At 35.8% G+C, this 22,619-nt stretch overlaps 1 protein-coding gene across 1 annotated transcript; it reads left to right on the top strand.

The window, feature by feature from the left end:
- The first annotated feature begins 20,874 nt into the window (after positions 1 to 20,874).
- Positions 20,875 to 22,619, top strand: LOC149922225 (solute carrier family 25 member 44). Its single transcript, XM_090162833.1, has 3 exons — positions 20,875 to 21,851; positions 21,915 to 22,042; positions 22,104 to 22,619. The coding sequence occupies exons 1-3, from the start codon at positions 21,203 to 21,205 to the stop codon at positions 22,293 to 22,295; spliced, it is 969 nt and encodes a 322-aa protein (XP_090018959.1). The 5' UTR covers positions 20,875 to 21,202; the 3' UTR covers positions 22,296 to 22,619.

Here is a 22,619-nt window from a genome sequence, read left to right as displayed (position 1 = left end):
TACGAACTCGTTTAGAGTGTCACGACAATTTTGATCCATTAGATCTGGTAGTTTTCAATTTATAAGCTCTTAAATGTCGTGTCTTTATTTGAATACCACACACGACCTTATGGTTTTTGGTCTAACATTTCTTGGCTTCCCAATGGTCAAATTAGATCGGGTAAAAGTTGTTTTGACTTCAACTTAAACGTAAAACACATTTCTAATTGGAACCATTCTTCTAATCCTAATGGTTCTCGAGATACAATTTGAATGACCTTGAAGACCTGGTTCAAGGTCATTGAAAATTGCATTGAAATTTTTCCCCCTGCACCCTCTATGTAACCTGCAAATTTCAAATTCTTAGATAAAACACATTTTGAGTAATTGGCTCTGTATCGTTTTTTTAGTTAACACCCTGTATAAACCAACTCAAACTTCCTTCACCCTCCTGGGTATAAGATTTAATCAAAATATTAAAATGTCAGATAAAAATCAGGATTAAAATATAAATTTGTGGTTGAAATGATTATATCGAGATTGAAAATATAAAATCGTTATTGAAATGATTAAATCAAGGTTTAAATTACTTAATCGAGGTTGATATGATTACATCGAGATTGAAATGATTATATCGAGATTGAAAATATAAAATCGTTATTGAAATGATTAAATCGAGATTGAATTGATTAAATCGATATTGAATTGATTAAATCGAGATTGAATTGATTAAATCGAGATTGAATTGATTAAATCGAGATTGAATTGATTAAATCGAGATTGAATTGATTAAATCGAGATTGAATTGATTAAATCGAGATTGAATTGATTAAATCGAGATTGAATTGATTAAATCGAGACTGAATTGATTAAATCGAGATTGAATTGATTAAATAAGGATTGCATTGATTAAATCGAGATTGCATTGATTAAATCGGGATTGCATTGATTAAATCGAGATTGAATTGATTAAATCGAGATTGCATTGATTAAATCGAGATTGCATTGATTAAATCGAGATTGCATTGATTAAATCGAGATTGCAAGATTAAATCGAGATTGAATTGATTAAATCGAGATTGAATTGATTAAATCGAGATTGAATTGATTAAATCGAGATTGAATTGATTAAATCGAGATTGAATTGATTAAATCGAGATTGAATTGATTAAATCGAGATTGAATTGATTAAATCGAGATTGAATTGATTAAATCGAGATTGAATTGATTAAATCGAGATTGAATTGATTAAATCGAGATTGAATTGATTAAATCGAGATTGAATTGATTAAATCGAGATTGAATTGATTAAATCGAGATTGAATTGATTAAATTGAGATTGAATTGATTAAATCGAGATTGAATTGATTAAATCGAGATTGAATTGATTAAATCGAGATTGAATTGATTAAATCGAGATTGAATTGATTAAATCGAGATTGAATTGATTAAATCGAGATTGAATTGATTAAATCGAGATTGAATTGATTAAATCGAGATTGAATTGATTAAATCGAGATTGAATTGATTAAATCGAGATTGAAATGATTAAATCGAGATTGAATTGATTAAATCGAGATTGAATTGATTAAATCGAGATTGAATTGATTAAATCGAGATTGAATTGATTAAATCGAGATTGAAATGATTAAATCTAGGATTAAATGATTAAATCTAGGATTAAATGATTAAATCTAGGATTAAATGATTAAATCTAGGATTAAATGATTAAATCTAGGATTAAATGATTAAATCTAGGATTAAATGATTAAATCTAGGATTAAATGATTAAATCTAGGATTAAATGATTAAATCTAGGATTAAATGATTAAATCTAGGATTAAATGATTAAATCTAGGATTAAATGATTAAATCAAGGATTAAATGATTAAATCAAGGATTAAATGATTAAATCTAGGATTAAATGATTAAATCCAGGAATAAATGATTAAATCTAGGATTAAATGATTAAATCTAGGATTAAATGATTAAATCTAGGATTAAATGATTAAATCAAGGATTAAATGATTAAATCTAGGATTAAATGATTAAATCCAGGATTAAATGATTAAATCTAGGATTAAATGATTAAATCTAGGATTAAATGATTAAATCAAGGATTAAATGATTAAATCTAGGATTAAATGATTAAATCTAAATTAAAATGCTTAAATCGAGGTTGAAATGATTGAACCCAAATTGAAATGATTAAATCGAGGTTGAAATGATTGAACCCAAATTGAAATGATTAAATCGAGGTTGAAATGATTGAACCCAAATTGAATTGATTAAATCGAAGTTGAAATGATTGAACCCAAATTGAATTGATTAAATCGAGGTTGAAATGATTAAAATGAGGTTGAAATTAATAAATTGAGATTGAAAATGCTTAAAACGTGGTTGAAATGATTATGTCGAAATTGAAATTATTAAATCGAGATTGAAATGATTAAATCGAGGTTGAAATGAATAAATTGAGATTGAAGTTATTAAATCCAGGTTTAAATGATTAAATCTAGGATTAAATGATTAAATCTAGGATTAAATGATTAAATCTAGGATTAAATGATTAAATCAAGGATTAAATGATTAAATCTAGGATTAAATGATTAAATCAAGGATTAAATGATTAAATCTAGGATTAAATGATTAAATCCAGGAATAAATGATTAAATCAAGGATTAAATGATTAAATCTAGGATTAAATGATTAAATCTAGGATTAAATGATTAAATCAAGGATTAAATGATTAAATCTAGGATTAAATGATTAAATCCAGGATTAAATGATTAAATCTAGGATTAAATGATTAAATCTAGGATTAAATGATTAAATCAAGGATTAAATGATTAAATCTAGGATTAAATGATTAAATCTAAATTGAAATGCTTAAATCTAGGTTGAAATGATTGAACCCAAATTGAAATGATTAAATCGAGGTTGAAATGATTGAACCCAAATTGAATTGATTAAATCGAAGTTGAAATGATTGAACCCAAATTGAATTGATTAAATCGGGATTGCATTGATTAAATCGAGATTGAATTGATTAAATCGAGATTGCATTGATTAAATCGAGATTGCATTGATTAAATCGAGATTGCATTGATTAAATCGAGATTGCAAGATTAAATCGAGATTGAATTGATTAAATCGAGATTGAATTGATTAAATCGAGATTGAATTGATTAAATCGAGATTGAATTGATTAAATCGAGATTGAATTGATTAAATCGAGATTGAATTGATTAAATCGAGATTGAATTGATTAAATCGAGATTGAATTGATTAAATCGAGATTGAATTGATTAAATCGAGATTGAATTGATTAAATCGAGATTGAATTGATTAAATCGAGATTGAATTGATTAAATCGAGATTGAATTGATTAAATCGAGATTGAATTGATTAAATCGAGATTGAATTGATTAAATCGAGATTGAATTGATTAAATCGAGATTGAATTGATTAAATCGAGATTGAATTGATTAAATCGAGATTGAATTGATTAAATCGAGATTGAATTGATTAAATCGAGATTGAATTGATTAAATCGAGATTGAATTGATTAAATCGAGATTGAATTGATTAAATCGAGATTGAAATGATTAAATCGAGATTGAATTGATTAAATCGAGATTGAATTGATTAAATCGAGATTGAATTGATTAAATCGAGATTGAATTGATTAAATCGAGATTGAAATGATTAAATCTAGGATTAAATGATTAAATCTAGGATTAAATGATTAAATCTAGGATTAAATGATTAAATCTAGGATTAAATGATTAAATCTAGGATTAAATGATTAAATCTAGGATTAAATGATTAAATCTAGGATTAAATGATTAAATCTAGGATTAAATGATTAAATCTAGGATTAAATGATTAAATCTAGGATTAAATGATTAAATCTAGGATTAAATGATTAAATCAAGGATTAAATGATTAAATCAAGGATTAAATGATTAAATCTAGGATTAAATGATTAAATCCAGGAATAAATGATTAAATCTAGGATTAAATGATTAAATCTAGGATTAAATGATTAAATCTAGGATTAAATGATTAAATCAAGGATTAAATGATTAAATCTAGGATTAAATGATTAAATCCAGGATTAAATGATTAAATCTAGGATTAAATGATTAAATCTAGGATTAAATGATTAAATCAAGGATTAAATGATTAAATCTAGGATTAAATGATTAAATCTAAATTAAAATGCTTAAATCGAGGTTGAAATGATTGAACCCAAATTGAAATGATTAAATCGAGGTTGAAATGATTGAACCCAAATTGAAATGATTAAATCGAGGTTGAAATGATTGAACCCAAATTGAATTGATTAAATCGAAGTTGAAATGATTGAACCCAAATTGAATTGATTAAATCGAGGTTGAAATGATTAAAATGAGGTTGAAATTAATAAATTGAGATTGAAAATGCTTAAAACGTGGTTGAAATGATTATGTCGAAATTGAAATTATTAAATCGAGATTGAAATGATTAAATCGAGGTTGAAATGAATAAATTGAGATTGAAGTTATTAAATCCAGGTTTAAATGATTAAATCTAGGATTAAATGATTAAATCTAGGATTAAATGATTAAATCTAGGATTAAATGATTAAATCAAGGATTAAATGATTAAATCTAGGATTAAATGATTAAATCAAGGATTAAATGATTAAATCTAGGATTAAATGATTAAATCCAGGAATAAATGATTAAATCAAGGATTAAATGATTAAATCTAGGATTAAATGATTAAATCTAGGATTAAATGATTAAATCAAGGATTAAATGATTAAATCTAGGATTAAATGATTAAATCCAGGATTAAATGATTAAATCTAGGATTAAATGATTAAATCTAGGATTAAATGATTAAATCAAGGATTAAATGATTAAATCTAGGATTAAATGATTAAATCTAAATTGAAATGCTTAAATCTAGGTTGAAATGATTGAACCCAAATTGAAATGATTAAATCGAGGTTGAAATGATTGAACCCAAATTGAATTGATTAAATCGAAGTTGAAATGATTGAACCCAAATTGAATTGATTAAATCGAGGTTGAAATGATTGAACCCAAATTGAATTGATTAAATCGAGGTTGAAATGATTAAAATAAGGTTGAAATTAATAAATTGAGATTGTAAATGCTTAGAACGTGGTTGAAATGATTATGTCGAAATTGAAATTATTAAATCGAGATTGAAATGATTAAATCGAGGTTGAAATGAATAAATTGAGATTGAAGTTATTAAATCCAGGTTTAAATGATTAAATCGAAAATGAAATGATTAAATCGAGGTTGAAATTTTTAGATGGAAATTGAAATGCTTAAACTGAGATTGAATTGTTTGAACCGAGATAGAAATGATTAAATCTTGATTAAAATGATTAAATCTTGATTAAAATGATTAAATTGAGATTGAATTGATTAAATCGAGATTGAATTGATTAATTCGAGATTGAAATGATTAAATCGAGATTGAAATGAATAATCGAGATTGAATTGATTAAATCGAGATTGAAATGATTAAATCGAGATTCAATTGATTAAATCGAGATTGAAATGATTAAATCGAGATTGAAATTATTAAATCGAGATTGAAATTATTAAATCGAGATTGAAATGAATAATCGATATTAAAATGATTAAATCGAGATTGAATTGATTAATTCGAGATTGAAATGATTAAATCTTGATTAAAATGATTAAATTGAGATTGAATTGATTAATTCGAGATTGAAATGATTAAATCGAGATTGAAATGAATAATCGAGATTGAATTGATTAAATCGAGATTGAAATGATTAAATCGAGATTCAATTGATTAAATCGATATTGAAATTATTAAATCGAGATTGAAATTATTAAATCGAGATTGAAATTATTAAATCGAGATTGAAATTATTAAATCGAGATTGAAATTATTAAATCGAGATTGAAATGAATAATCGATATTAAAATGATTAAATCGAGATTGAATTGATTAATTCGAGATTGAAATGATTAAATCGATATTGAAATAATTAAGTCGAGATTGAAATAATTAAATCGAGATTGAAATGATTAAATCGAGATTGAAATGATTAAATCGGTATTGAAATGATTAAATCGAGATTAAAATGACTAAATCTATATTGAAATGATTGAATCGAGGTTAAAATTAATAATGAACACGGTTGAAGATGTAAAAAAGACCAACAAAGTTTGGGGAAACTAGAATATATTTATAAGTCTTAACCTCGACCATCGTCTTGAAGGCCTATCGGTCGAAGTACCGCGTACCGGTTTAAATTAATAAATAAATATATTTTAACCGTGTTTATTGCTACCTTTAGATCGGTGGTTTTCGTTTTCTTGAAATGAATAATTTGAGATTGAAATAATTAAATCCAGGTTGAAATGATTAAATCGAGATTGGAATGATAAATTTGAGATTGAAATTATAAATTTGAGATTTAAGTGAATAAATCGAGTTTAAAATGATTAAAACAATATTTAAATTATTAATTCTTGGTTGAAAGGTTAATTCTTGATTTAAATGATTAATTCTTGATTGAAATGATTAATTCCTTATGGAAATGATAAATTCTTGGTTGAAATGTTTAATTCTTGGTTGAAATGTTTAATTCTTGGTTGAAATTATTCATAGAGATAGAAATTATTAATAGAGATAGAAATGATAAATAGAGATAGAAATGATAAACAGAGATAGAAATGGTAAGTAGAGAGAGAAGTGATAAATACATACAAATGATAGAGATAAATGATAAATAGAAAGATAAATGATAAATAGAGATAAATGATAAATAGAGATAAATGATAAATAGAGATAAATGATAAATAGAGATAAATGATAGAGATAAATGATAAATAGTGATAAATGATAAATAGAGATAAATGATAAATAGAGATAAATGATAAATAGAGATAAATGATAAATAGAGATAAATGATAAATAGAGATAAATGATAAATAGTGATAAATGATAAATAGAGATAAATGATAAATAGAGATAAATGATAAATAGAGATAAATGATAAATAGAGATAAATGATAAATAGAGATAAATGATAAATAGAGATAAATGATAAATAGAGATAAATGATAAATAGAGATAAATGATAAATAGAGATAAATGATAAATAGAGATAAATGATAAATAGAGATAAATGATAAATAGAGATAAATGATAAATAGAGATAAATGATAAATAGAGATAAATGATAAATAGAGATAAATGATAAATAGAGATAAATGATAAATAGAGATAAATGATAAATAGAGATAAATGATAAATAGAGATAAATGATAAATAGAGATAAATGATAAATAGAGATAAATGATAAATAGAGATAAATGATAAATAGAGATAAATGATAAATAGAGATAAATGATAAATAGAGATAAATGATAAATAGAGATAAATGATAAATAGAGATAATGATAAATAGAGATAAATTATAAATAGAGATAAATGATAAATATAGATAAATGATAAATAGAGATAAATGATAAATAGAGATAAATGATAAATAGAGATAAATGATAAATAGAGATAAATAATAAATAGAGATAAATGATAAATAGAGATAAATGATAAATAGAGATAAATGATAAATAGAGATAAATGATAAATAGAGATAAATGATAAATAGAGATAAATAATAAATAGAGATAAATGATAAATAGAGATAAATGATAAATAGAGATAAATGATAAATAGAGATAAATGATAAATAGATATAAAATTATGAAACTGTGTAAGAAATGATTTAATCGTGATTGAAGTTTTTAAATCGATATTGAAATGATTAAATCATTTACAGTATTGTGATCTTTCCATCGTCACTTCCTTGAAAGCCTTTGAGGGTTTCTTCCAGTACATCAACACTGACGGTCTAAAATCTTTTTCCGATACTTTCTTGTGGTACAATCGAGAGCAGTAACTATATTTCTTAATGTAGGAGTTGTTCCATCATTCGATGATTAGCAAGTATACATGTGCTAGCAAGTAGCAGCCCTCCGGGTAGGAATGCTCTGAAGTGACATAAATGTGATCATAATGAAACGTAATTCTCCGTTTCGTAATTTTGCTAACTAACTTATGTTTCTCAAAATTAATCATTAATTGTGATCAAAGGCAATTAACAAATACCCAAAGAGGTTCACTTAATTAGCTAAAGGCGTTGCCACCCGAATTAATATCCCATAAAACTCGTCTACAAAGATGAAATGATAAATTTCGGCTCTTTTTGTGAGCAGAATGATAACCAGGTTTTGTTGATGGTAACAAATAACAGTGAAAAGCGTTTTTAGTTCCACATCGATATATACAGGTTGTTTTAATTTGATCGCTCAAAACTATATTACGTATAAATGTGAAATTTTCAGGATGTACACTATCGGTAAAGGTCGTTGTTATTTGTACATTTCAGCAACATTGTGACATTTTACACGGTTTTACAAATTTTATTTTTTAACGCTATGGGGTATACGAAAACTGTCAATGAGCAAGTTGTAGAGCATACTCGAAAACCTGAAATGAAATTGTTTTGGTCTAAATAGGTCAGTTTGTCACTGAGATGAAAAATAACAAGTTGGTAACTAATTTAGAAATAAAATTTAACATTATTAAAACTAATTTTTACCTCTCCGAGGGGACTTTGTACCCTAGGAGGAATTATACAACCACCGTGTCTGTCTGTCTGTGGGTGGGTGGGTCGGTCTGTCTGTCTGTCAGGCCTCGAACACGTTAGCATTTTCGAGGCAAAGGGTAATCACTGCGTACGCAGTTTGTTAGAATCAGGGAAAATGTTTTTCCAAAAGCGCCCTCTTTTTGTCATTGGGTGTAGTATAATTTTTTAATCGGCCGGGATTCGAACCCGAGCCCTCTTGAACGACGGGTTAGCGTTCTACCGCAGAACCACGGATACAGTTACGCTTCACTGAAAAATAAAAACTCTTCCGAGGAGAGGTATATTTTGGCTTGCAAACTTGTTTCATAAGTAATTAATTTTGAGGGAAAACAATTTTCAAAAGTGTTACAAAATTTACAAATGTACCAGTCTTATACTAAATGAGGTTCAATAATTCCACCATCTGCTGCTATACACGTTCGTGCGCGAGACAGCATTTTTTGAAATGAACCACGGACCATAGCTGGAGTTACGAGTCGAAAAGCTGCAATAATTCTCAGGCGCAAGTCTTCTTCTTATAAACATCCTCCCGAGGGGCTAACCACTATCCGTAATCGGTGTATAAGCCCGTAGCTTTGACTGTACTAAAGAGATTACGTAGTCGATTACAGATTTAGCACTACCAAGGCTGTACTCGCTGTAATCGGTGTACAGAATTGAAGGAAGTGGTAAGCCGCCCCTCACGTCCTCCTTCAGGAATCCCCACAGGAAAAAGTACGGCGGTGTCAAATCTGGAGACCTAGGAGGCCATCGCACTGGACCGTTCCTTCCAATCCAACGCCCAGGGAACTCGGTGTTAAGGAACTGTGCCACACCTCTTTGTTGGTGAGGAAGCGCACCGTCATGCTGGAACCAAAGGTGTGGGATTTCGATCAAAGGTACATGTTCCAACGCTTGCGCAACTTCATTCTGTAGGAAGGCCAAGTAGTTCTCCCCATTAAGCCGCTTCGGTAGAAAAAATGGTCCAATAACGCGATCTCCTAGTAGATCAGACGTTGAAGCAAAATTGGACCTCATTGTGGTGAGGAAATCCCAGTGCGAATTTTGATGGCTCCACACGTGGTTGTTCTGTCTCTTATACGGGCCGTCTCTGGAGAATGAGCACTCATCCGACACGAGGAGTAAACGGAGGAAATTTTCATTTGCATCGGTCATGGTACTGAACTACGTTACAAAAGTTCAATCTAAGTCTCGAGTGGCATATTTCCTGACCAAGAAATCAGAAGTCAACGATCGATTCAAGGAATTACTTGCTGTGTGCGGGAATCAGGAACATATTGTTCGAGAACTGGTCACAGACAATGGAACGGAATATGTCAAAGAAGAATTCGGTCGTTCGTCAGCGTAAGAAGCTGGTATGAAGCATCGTACCTCAATGCCGTACACGCCCGAACAGAATGGAGTTGCTGAACGAGAGAACAGTACGATCATGGAGTCTGTTCGAGCCATGCTACATTCTAAACCCGATTTACCATCAAAGCTGTGGGCAGAAGCGGTCAATACAGCCACGTATAGCAGGGCTCCAACACGTGTTCCTGGGAAGACGCCATATGAGCTATGGACGGGGAAGATTAATCCTTCAGTAAAGCTTCTCCGAGTCTTTGGGACTGAATGTTACGTTCATATTCGTAAGGAGAAGAGAAAGAAACTATCAAAAAAAAAGGGTACAAAAGAGTTCTAGTCGGCTACTAAGATAATGCTGATGGCTATCGAGTCTACGTCATCGAGCTCAATGACGTCTTGCGATCCCGAGACGTGAAATTCAATCCTGAAAAATGTTCCATTGATTTCCGGGTGCCTGTTGCAGAGGAAGTTTCAAGCCAGGGCGAACAGATTGCAAAGACGTGGAACCGAGACCCGTCGATGAATTCAAAGACGTGACACCCAGATCCGCCAATGTACCCCGAGAAGAGCCAGCCGCAGCAATCGGTCCTGTTCTGAAAGATCATTAGACGCTTTACCACAGACAGCTGAAGAAGCGTGTTCGAACTTCGAGTACCGATTTCGTCAAATGGCAGAAAGCGATGCAAGAAGAATTGGCAGCCATGAAAAACCTAAGGTTTACGATTTGGTCGATCTTCCCTGTGGTAGGAAGATAGACGGAAATCGCTGGGTGTTCCGTACAAAAACAACGAAGACGGCACGATCATGAAGCATAAGGCTCAATTCGTGGCGAAGGGCTACACGCAAAGAGAAGTCATCGATCACGAAGAAACGTTTTCTCCAGTGGCTTGTTTCGAGACACTACGAATCTTCCTCAGTATCGTTGCCCAGAAACGACTTCATCTAAAGCGGTTCGACGTAAAGACAGCGTTTTTGCACGGGACCTTGTCGGGAAAAAATCTATATGCGTCAACCAGAAGGTTTTGACGAAGGCAGCGTTATAGTCTGGAAACTACGAAGGAGTGCCTATGGTCTAAAGCAATCACCGCGCTGCTGAAACGAGTGGATTGACAAATTTCTACGAAGCTTTGGATTCAATAGAGCAGATGGAGATCGTTGCCTTTACATTCTATCAACTGAGGATCAATTCCTAGTCCTCGTACTCTACGTCGACAATGTATTTTATCGCAGGTAACACCGATGAAGTTCGGCATTTCAGTGAAGAGTTCGAGACCACAACGCGGGTCCTGTTTATCGGCTGGAAGATTGTCCTCCATTAAAGCGCATGCGTCAAGAGCGGTTCAACATGTCTGAATGCAAACCTGTCAAGACACCCGCCAGCGCTGGAGATTCCTGCACAGAAGGTCAAGAAGAGTTTGAGTCGACAGCCATTTAAGCCTCAGCTATTGGGAGTCTTCGTTACGCAGCCATGGGTGCATGACCTGACATTGAGTTCGCAGCCAACCGTGCGTCTCAAGCAATGGCTACACCTTCTAAATCTGATTGGAATGCAGTCAAGCGTGTCTTCCGTTACCTGAGACGGACAACAACACTGGGGCTATTATTCAATGCTGATAACTCTTCGACGCAAACTACGCATGCTGTGGAAAGACGAGACGATGAAAGTCCGGGATCGTTTGTCTCTTGGGGTCAACGCCAGTCATTTGGGCCAGCAGGAAGCAACAGTTACGACAGAAGCCGAGCTGGTAGCAGCAACAGAGGCCGCAAAAGATAAAGTTTGGGTCAAAGGCATCCTCTCTGATATTCAAGGAGACAGAGACACGGATGTACCAGTGCTCAGCATCGACAATGCTGGGACTATCAAACTAATCATGAATCCAGAGTACCACCGTCGCACGAAGCACATCAGCATACGGCAGTATTACTTACGGGAGTTGGTTGAAAGATTGATAATCCAGGGGTCGGACATTTGGCCGAATCCCGTACAAAATTTGGAAAAAAATCCACAAATCCAAAATCCAAGAATTTTGCTCCCATAGACTTTGTATGACAAATCCACAATAAAAAATCCTGGATTTTTAAAAAATCCAAAATCCCGTACACAAAAGAGGCAAATGTCCGACCCCTCGGGGATAATCGATATCATGTATGTTCCAAGTGAAGACCAGTTGGCTGATATCTTCACCAAGCCGCTTGGAAACGAAATTTTCTTACGCCTACGCCAGATGTTAAATCTCCACACGCATGAAAAAGTCTTCAAAAAACGATATAGACTTTTCCCTTTCCCCCTTGCTTTAATTGTTTATACATTGTAACGGAGTTTTTTAACTGATAACGTTTAATTTTTGACAATGTATACAGGGTATTTGTAAAGGTTATGCAAAAAATCTAAGGAGTTGTAGGGGGTGAGATGAGAAGTATGCCGGTTTCTTCCCCATTTTCCTACGATGAGTTAAAAGAGCACCAGAGAGCTTCAAAGTGTGGCCTACTAGCACCTGGAAGTAGGCTGCAACCAGCACAAAACCAACTGAACATTGCGGGCAACCCGTGGTCGACCTACTTCGTTCCGGTTCTGTAAAACGAACAAAACGTTTGTAATGAACCAGTCGCGGAGAAGTTCAAGTAAAAAATTAAATAACGTACCCAGAATGTGCCTGTGACGATGGACATTGGTAAAAGTCAGTGAGATGCATTTTGCCTACCGTTCAATATCGCAATTGAACGCATTGCCAAAGGCTGTGAAACTTGTGCAGTTAGATTTTATGTGAGATAGCATCTCCGTCCAGACTTTAATAGGAAACTTGTGTGGCAGAATCTGCATAAGCTGCACCGTGACACTGTGGAAAGGAGAGAACTGTGGCAGCAAAGGTATGAGCTTTAGAGTCATAGTGCAGTCTGAACAGATTCCGCTCACGTCACATTTGTTGCCCTTTAACCTTAATTTTGACGGCGGTATCAGCACGGGTGAACGAAACTATTAGAGCGCACTCCGCCTTTGAGCAATATGGACTATTTAGTATGACCCCCGGTTTATTGCGGTGTCATTTAAAGGTCGAACATTGAGCTAGAGGCGTAAGCCCACATTCAAAACGAAGGGATACTCGAAAAATACAGTCCACCCGCGGATGGTAAGAAAGATTTAGGGTAGTTATTTGGTCTATGTAAATTATTTATTTTCTTAATATAATCGTTTGCTGCTATTATTTTTCACCTCCCTTTCCTGATTTCTATGAATTAAAATATTGTGAAAACCCTTAAAACAGAGATTTATCCTTACTCAGTTAATTTATCGAAAAAATTGATCTACTGCGTCGCGGTTAGGGCCGTTCGGGTTAACGGACTGCTATATGTTTGTAATGTGCGGCAATGTCGTTAGTTTACCACTCTGTATTATGTCGCCCTAGTATTACTTGCTGTAAGTGCCAATCACGTGATCCTCCTAAACGTCTCAACCGCTGGGAAGACTACTCATTTAATTTCCTGTACCTTCTGTAAGACTGACCACTAGTTTCACGTTGATTGTGTTGGAATTTCAATCAATGACTTATAGTGATTCGCAGCGAAATCAAATCCCCTAGACGTCTGCCCTCCGTTCACGCTGGTGGCCTCCTACTTAACAATTACCACCTGCGCTCTTCACTTCAAACCACTTCTAGACTCTCCGCACTCTGTGCCACATTAAGATCTAGTAATCATGTTAAACAGTTGGAGTCTAACCTAAAATCCAAAGAAGTAACCAACAAATGATGATCCTAAACGACAATATAGATGGACAGGGTAAGGAGATTATGAACCTTAAGAGGACAATCACGATAATGTTACTAAAAGCCTACTCGCATTTGACTCGGGATTCGCTCGACCATCGTCTACAATGTCTTCATTCCATGTGACCAGAAGCCAACATCTTCAAACGAGGTTGTCCTCAATGGCTAATCTACCATTCCAGACAACCATGACCATCTTGTACGCACGACTTTCAAATTACCAAAAGCCTTTAGAAGTCTGCGTTTGACCCTTTCAAACGACCGTGGATCCTAAAGTCGGTATTGATAAAGAACTAATACCTCAGGTTAAAATACACCGATTGCACTCCTTGCACGCAAAGTCAACAGCCTCCAAGCACTATCAACCTATAACGCTGGAGTTTCCCACGTTGAAGGTCAAGCATGCCTTTTTGAAAGATATCAAAACCCCCAGGACTGACGACCACTCCGTTAAGTTTTCTCGCACAAAGGCTGACTCACAGACTTTGTTGCCGAACTAAAACAACGTTTAGTGGCTGGAGAAAGAGAGCTTTGTATTCCTGATTGCTGCTCTGGGACAGCCTACACTGTCTCGGCTTACCCCTATCTTTCCAAAAAGAACTGACATTGCCCCCAATAGGAATCTCATGTAAATTTGTACATACATGTAGTGCTCCATCTTTCTCGTCAGCCACCACTCCTCCATTCCAACCGGCATTAGCTACCGTAATGAGTCAATATACCCGTTTTCCCGGCACGTACGATAGCCCTTTCATGTATTACTGTCAAGGATTACTGTTCTGCTGTAAGTGCTAACACTCCCTCATTTCGACCAACATCTCAACTGTACTTAAAGTGCTTCAAGTCTCTGTTGCACTGTGACGAATAATTGAGTGCGCTGACTTAATAATTAGTTTTCTGAAATAGAGCAACTTGTAGCTACAGGTATCAATCTTGATGGCGCCAGTCTAGTGGGGTCAGTTCGGGCCTACCTACATTTCTAATCCCATTTGAATAAGTGGATCATTCTCTCTAAGTAGACAAAACGCTATGCTACCTATGACTAGAGTCTTTGTCGGGGTCGGTCTGGCAGCCCTTTGCAACTGTGTATCACCTCAACTTCACTCTGAATTTATACTGCCGAATGTAACGTTTCTTAAACCTCTTATGGTACGTTTCACGTCTGAAACGTGTCTCGAGTGCCCGAGAGAGATAAATTTGAGGGTTGGCTCTTCGAATCCCCCCCCCCCACAAAACCTATACCATATTTGTTCAAGGTAAGTTTCAAATCCAAGGGTAGAGTTTTGTTCAATAAACGCACCATTAGTTGCCGTTATGACCACTCGGTGGCGTCACCGCTGAAATATTTTCAAAAAATTTCTCTCTGGAGTTTGCTCTCTATACAAGCTCTGACGTCACGAAACCCAGACTAAGATACCCGACCGAGACCCGGAACTTGTATACTTAGAGAGAATGATCCACTTATGCCATTTGTAAATACATTTCAAGAAGGGTCTCGAAGAAATACTTTTTTTTGTATATTTTTAGTCTTGTATATTGTTATTCGCGTATTTTCCCAAAATGGCCTGCCAAAAAGACACGGCAAAAGCCCGTCATGTTGTTTTGTGTGTGTGGGTTGATGTGGCCAGGAAAGCACTCGAAGGTTTCAAGGAAAGTATCTCAAATAAAAAACGGCAAAGTCGCTCAGGGTTCCAACGGGAGTCAGAGTCCTGAAATTTCGTTACGCTGGGAAGTTCCGGAATGAAAGTGCGGTGATAGCTTTGCCCATGAATAGCCATAGTATCTTCGGATGGTGTTAGCAATGCAAGTTCGCATCTGAAGCACGTTCCCATCTGCCAGATCGAGCTACGTACCGAGAATCGCAATGCCGTAAGAGCTGCCAGGAGTTTCCGCCTCACCCCTCAGAACCAGACCAGTCAAGGAGTCCATGATCGCAGTTGAGCTAAGTAAGTACTGTAAGACATTCAAACCATCCCACTTGTATTAGCCAAAGATTATATCCACTGGGTGACTTTAGTTAGGTGCAATGGGCCTATGGTATTTACTATTGCCTAGTTCAATTGACGGTGATTTAATCAAAAGTTAAAAGGAACCACCTATGAACTGCATTGTAAAGGATGATAAAATTGGCGAATAAGTAGATAAGTCCATAATGAAAAGGGATAATAAAGCTAAACCCTAAATAAATTTGAAGAAATTTAAAAACTTACTAATAGCTCGTACCGATAGGTCTTCGAGCAAACAAAAAACGCGAAACTCGGACCAAATAGATTTTCGAGTGAATAATAAAATTAAATTTAATTTGCTCGAAGACCTATCGGTACGAGCTATTAGTAAGTTTTTAAATTTATTCAAATTCATTTAGGGTTTAGCTTTATTATCCCTTTTCATTATGGACTTATCTACTTATTCGCCAATTTTATCATCCTTTTCAGTGATTTTATCAGTCAAGTGTAGTTAGCAGCGGCAGTGCTCTGAAAAGTAACTAGGTTACGTAACCACAAGATATATATATTATATTAATTTTTTTTGTTTTAAAAATAAAAGATTTATTCACTTTAAGCACTTAAACAAAGTGTTATGGTGAACCAAAATAAAATAAAATAAATTAGCACAAGGTTGCCAGGTAATCGGTAAGCGAAGCACCAGGGGGGAACGAGTTAAGAACTGATGCTGCGTTCCCTCTTTGAACCGCAATAGCAATTCTTTTTTTTCTTTTTTTTTAAATAGAGCTAATACCCAAGGCACCACCTTCGAGCACATAAGCAATGTTGCTTGTGCGTGATCAAGTAACAGGTGGCCGGGTTACAATGCGTAGGAGGGTGGTGGCAAGCCCTTCATGCCACGCGAGCCAACAGCTCCCTACACTAACTATTACCGTTAACCTCAGCAAGTTTTTATGGGAAGGGGAAACCGAAGATCTCGGTGGAAAACCCCTTTAACCAGTGGGGAGAGAACTTACAAACTCTAAGGAGTGGTTCCGGATTTTCACCCAGTGCCACTAGCTGGGATCGAACCCGGCTCCTCTTGCTGCGATCTAAAGTGCTAACCACTCAGCCACCCCACCTTTGCGTGAGAAATTCCACCGATCGCGGCTCGCCGGTAACCTCACGAATTCGACGCCCGATGGCGTGTATCAACGCCAAACGGTCCCGACCGAAGGAGCCGAGGGTTTCGATGGCAACGGCCTTAAACATGTATCGACTCTCGAGGCCCTCGTATTTGACTTTCTTTTTTTGTTCAGCCTGGGTAGCCGCCCAGAGAGGGTCTGAGGAAGAAGAGGCCAAATAAGAGGACGCTAGAGGGTCGGTACGGGTGAAGTCCCAGACGAGGGATTTCCCGCCCGATCAAGGGACCAGGGTTAATCCATCTGGGCGTTTTCCGTCATCACGCGGAAGACCCGGCGGCTCTAGGATTCACGGAAGTCCAGCGGAGACCAGGGCGCGTTTTAAAATGTCGTTTACAGCACCGTGACGGGAAAGCCGACCCGCGCTACGCTTACAGCTAAGACCATGGGTGCCGAAAGAGTCAACAGCACTTAAACAATTACACGAATGCGGCACACAGATGCGGGCGCCCAGGCGAAGGCCGACGGCGATTCGAAATGAATCGTCGTTTAAGAGGGTGCCAAGAGACGGCGAGGGGAGCGCGTTCAACCAGCATCCCGACTCCTTGGATTTTACAGAGTGCAGTTTTGCCTTGTCCCTATCAGTGGCAGCGAAGTCCCACAGGAAAGCGGACGACTTTTCGACTAATGGGCTCTCCCACACTTTTTGATGGGGCCAGTGGTCAGAGGGCGGTAAATTTGCGTCTGTCCTGAGCTTCCACTGTGTTAAGGCATCATGAAACGCGGGATCTGAAGAGACGGAAATTGACGCGGGTAGAATGTCGCGCACCAGGCCGACTACGCTGGAGGCCGAAGCCAGGAATGCTGGCAGGGATAAAGTAGCCGCGTGTCGAATTCCAAGACCGCCCGCTGCCACCGGAAGCGAGGATTCTATCCAAGGGGCGTCGTCCATCAAAGTATTTGTGACATCTTGCAGCGCAACACGTAGGGTATCGTCGAACGACTGAAGCCCGTCCTCGAATCGCCAGACAGGGGAGCTACGTAGGAGATACGAGAGCTTAGGAATAGCCAACGAGTTCTTTAAGAGGAAGAAGCCGTGATGGCCCGATATGTCTTTGAGGTTCCCGACCATTGTTTTTAGCGCCGCGATCTTACTCGTGATGCAAGAGGAAATAGCTTCGTCCGAAAGGGGTGCACCGAGAAGGACGTAATCGGAGCGAGCGACTGTTGAGATACCAGGGGCTGCCGATTCGAAAATGGACTGAAAGTAAGCTTGATCAAATGAACCCGGATTCAGGATAAGAAGCTCGCACTTCGAAGGGTTTAGTGCCAGAACTATGTCCGATGAAAGTTCTTGCGGGAGGTACAAGTCTTCCAGGACCACTTCGGGGCTGTCGCCGAGCGAAGAATCGTCTAAATACCAGATATTCAGCTCTGACTTCATGCGGGAAACTACACGCTGCACGATGTATAGTTTTAGGCCTTCTCCAAACCGTAAAATTAGCTTTCACTTTGCACGCACACACTCTTAATATTGTATCAATAATTTCCATAATGTATAATTGAATTTACATGTTTGGTTATCTTAAAGGGAATATAACCTCTGGTATTTCTGTCGCCCTCCGAGGGTTCCAATATTGTCCGCTGCCTCCCATGGCTTTTCACACTTGCGGCGCTGATAATCGCTGATTGTGAAGGGAATATAGGAAATTGATGGGGTCTTCCATAAAGAATGCGTTTGGAGGTTCTATTCCCTTTAAATAGAGAACCTTCTCTGAAATTCTCATACATTTATTACTTAAGATTAATTAGAATTTGTCTAGCAGACTCCACTTGGCTGTTGACCTTTAAAGGGAATATAACCTCAAGTATTTTGTGGGGAACACCAACGCTTGCAGTTCCGGCCGCTCTTGCCTTTGGCTTTAAAAATGTTTGGCGCCACTGTAGAGGGTAATTTGAAAAATTGAAGGGTTCAAACTTGAGTTGTGAAAAGTTTCCATTATATTAACAAGAACCAAATAAACAGTGCTTTGCAGATCCTGGGGCCTATTCTGTAAATATTCGAAATCCAATTTTTGATCGAAAACTACATTTCGAATTTCGAGATGTCGACGAATTCTATTCTGTAAAGATTTCGAATAAGCATAAATCAATGCAAATTGTCGAAGTCGATCCCATTTTACAGAATCGCCCCCTTGGCTCTCGGAAATATTACTTCTTGGCAATTACCTTGAAGATGTTTTATTGAAGCGTCTATAGACTAAATATATCGTTGCTAGTACTATTACAGTAGACTTTGTTGTCTATTTTGAGACTAACTCTCAGTAAATATTTAAATGGTGCAAAGCAGTGGCGTAGCCAGGATTTTATTTCGTCATTGAAAAAAAATTAAAAAAATAAAAATATTTGTACGTACGACCTACGTTTCGGGGGGGGGCATGTGTCCCCTGTGCCCCCCCCCTGGCTACGCCACTGGTGCAAAGGTAGAGTTGACACACTTTTTGGTTTTATGTCGCTTTTGCTTGTACATATCCGCCAAGACACCTGCCCACAAACCGCCATCGGCTATGTAGGTCTAGTGCTTAGAATAAACAAATAAATAAAGAACGCCTTACAGTCTGCTATTGTCTATAAAACAAATTACTAATAATGAATTCCTCTTTCGTAAGAGATATAAGCCGCGTTCACACTAGACACTTTGGAACCGTTTTAAAACGGTTTCAAAAGATCGAATTGTAAAATTTTGATATCGAATGTATTTATAGTATGGCTATTAATACAGTTGACACCGAAAATGTTCAATTTTATCTTTCGAAACCGTTTAAAAACGGTTCCAAAGTGTCTAGTGTGAACACGGCTATATTGTGGGTACGTTCAGTAACGAAAATCCGTTGGAAATCGGTGTTTGCTTGATGAGGTCGTGTCGCCACAGGTTGTTGAACGGGGTACTTTTAAAACATGGCGGGGAAATCTACTAGCAACGCGTGTGACGTCACGGTATCATAAAATCATATCTTCTAGCTGATTTTTCTGATGTAAATGATGGGCATTATGACGTCAAAACAGTAACAAAATGATTACATCGCTTACTCACCGATTTTTTTAATCGCTTTACTGAACGTACCCTATATACTTCTGATCTCACTGAAGTTTATGTTAGCAAAAGGTTATGTTTAGAGCAAAAAAAAAATTAGTTGAATTTTGAAAAAATCCCATTATTTTACCAAGAATGTATTTATTTATACTCAGGGAGAATGAATATGTCGAGATTATTTTTAGCGTTTCTCCAATTCCACCCGTCGGGGCCCCCGGTATGCTCCTCCGCTTTAATAAAATCAAATAATACTGCAATTTCATTGGTTCTTAAAAATTACGTTTTTCGACGCGATTAACGCTGCGAGGACGCAAAAAATAAGACCGCCTCCTTTTTTCCCTCCCCCCCCCCCCCCCCCCTTTAGCGTGACGGGGTTAGGGCCTCAACGTGTCCGTCGATAGTCTCGACATATTCATTCTTCCTGAGTATAAATAAATACATTCTTGATATTACCATGTAATAAAATAATAATTATTATTCCTCACCGAAAACTATCGCTGCGCCCTCTTTGGTTCGCCATTGAAACCTAGATAGGTAGCAGCTAAAAAGCAGACGCTATTAGTTTTTCCTCATCATTATTTGTAAATTTGACTTCATAAATAATAATACTAGAATTTTTATATAATTTTTGCATCGTTTGTTTATATTTTGAGAAGTTTATTAGAAAAAAACGTTCTTATGACTTTTTAATTAGTCTGTAGCAGACGCTAGATCATAGGCGGATTAGGCGCTACCTCGGAGAAACTAGCACCGTTACGCCATCTAGACTCGTTTCGGTCCCGAATACACTCCTTATCAAAATAATTTGTCATTTGAAGGCCAGATGGCGACAGTATCTCACTACCTTAATTTACGATACAAAAATATAAAAAAATACATCTATATATCAATATCATAAGAATCAAACATGCTGCTCATGCTCTAGTTTAGCGTTTTATTTAAAAATTTGTAAAAAATTCTATATTTAAATAAACTTTTGACGGAGAGATTATATCAAGAATGAAAACCTATCTTTTCAAATTAAACTGAAAAGGGGAAAACGTTTTACTTTTCAAAAATGAAGTAAGTCAGCCAAGTCTTAGTAGAACCTAAAAGACTGATTGATTAATAATGGAATTGCATCACATCAGATTCTAATCGCATGTGATGAATTTTCAAGGATAATCGTCGTAGGTTGGGCGCAATCTACTAAAAAACTTACTTATTATTCTTGATTACTACAAAACGCTAACTACATGGAACCCGTAGAGTCACAAAGGCTTTTTACGATAGAATGGGAGATGATGGATAAAAGCCGATTCTTTTCCTTCAGCCTAGTAAACTCGCTAGCATTACGTACTATACTATATCCTCTAACAGTCATAAAGACGCGGCTACAAATTCAAAGACACCATGCATTATATAAAGGAACATTCGACGCATTCAACAAAATTATCAGATACGAAGGAGTGTGCGGTCTGTACAAAGGATACGCGGTTAACTCTATTCAAATTGTATCGGGAATTGGCTATATATGGTCTTACGAAAAGGTTAGGCACAGCTTAGATACTCAGCTAGGTATAAAAGATGGTCGCGTAAAAGGTTTAATTGCTGGTGGTTTTGGCTCTCTAATTGGACAAACTATAATAACACCATTTGATGTTGTGTCTCAGCACATGATGCTATTAGGGCAAAAAAGTGGAGGTCCTGGTAACGGGAGTATGAACACCTTAAAGCTTCAATTTGAAACTTTAAATGGCAAACCAATAAAGGTTGCACCTTCCATTATAAAAGAACTTTATCATAGAGATGGAATAAAAGGTTTCTATCGTGGATATTTTGCATCTCTCAATATCTCTGTTCCCAGCAGTGCATTATGGTGGCTATTCTACCCTGTTTATTCTGGTAATTATTGGTTTTAAGCTCAATAATTATACTTTATTCACATATTTTTGGTTTTTGTGGTAGATCTACTAGCAGCATTTATACCAATTGGTTTTCCTAGACTATTGATATACAGTATGGCAGGTCCAATGAGTGGCATTACTGTTAGCATCATAACTAATCCATTAGACGTGGTTAGGGCTCGAATTCAAGTAATAAATGCATCATTACCATTATAATTTTCACATCTAACTAATTGTGTTTCATTTAAAGGTGTATCGGCTCAATTCAATTGGAGAAGCAGTGTCAGCCTTATGGAATGAAGAAAAAATGGGCATATTCACAAAAGGGTTGTCTGCTAGAATGACGCAGAGTTGTATATCTTCCTTCTTTGTAGTTTTAGGATATGAAACTTTAAAGAGATGGAGTCTATATGACCAATACAAAGATCAAGTCCGTTGGTGACCTGTAAGGTCATTCACTTTCATATAGAATGATTAACTTGAATGTTTTTCATATTGTGATACACAATAACTAGGCCTTAAACAAATTAGCTATATATTAAAAAAAAGACTAGACGCAGAATGATTAGTTAAAAAACCCATTGTTTCTGACTGTTTCAATGGCGCGCTGCCAAGTTCCAGCCAAGCTTCATTCAACTTCCTGTTACACTATGATTTGATTGTTAGTAGAAATTATGTTTAATTCAGAGAAAACGGCATGGTATTAGAAGATAAAACTTATTTTATACAAGACGTTTCGAGCCGAGGCTCTTCTTCAGTCGTTCGT

This window comes from Leiobunum rupestre, chromosome 11 (genome assembly GCF_980474605.1).
Source record: "Leiobunum rupestre chromosome 11, qqLeiRupe1.1.hap1, whole genome shotgun sequence".
In the NCBI taxonomy this organism is placed as follows: domain Eukaryota; kingdom Metazoa; phylum Arthropoda; class Arachnida; order Opiliones; family Sclerosomatidae; genus Leiobunum; species Leiobunum rupestre.
Note: the sequence above shows the minus strand (reverse complement) of the source record. Positions and strands in the feature narration are given on the sequence as shown.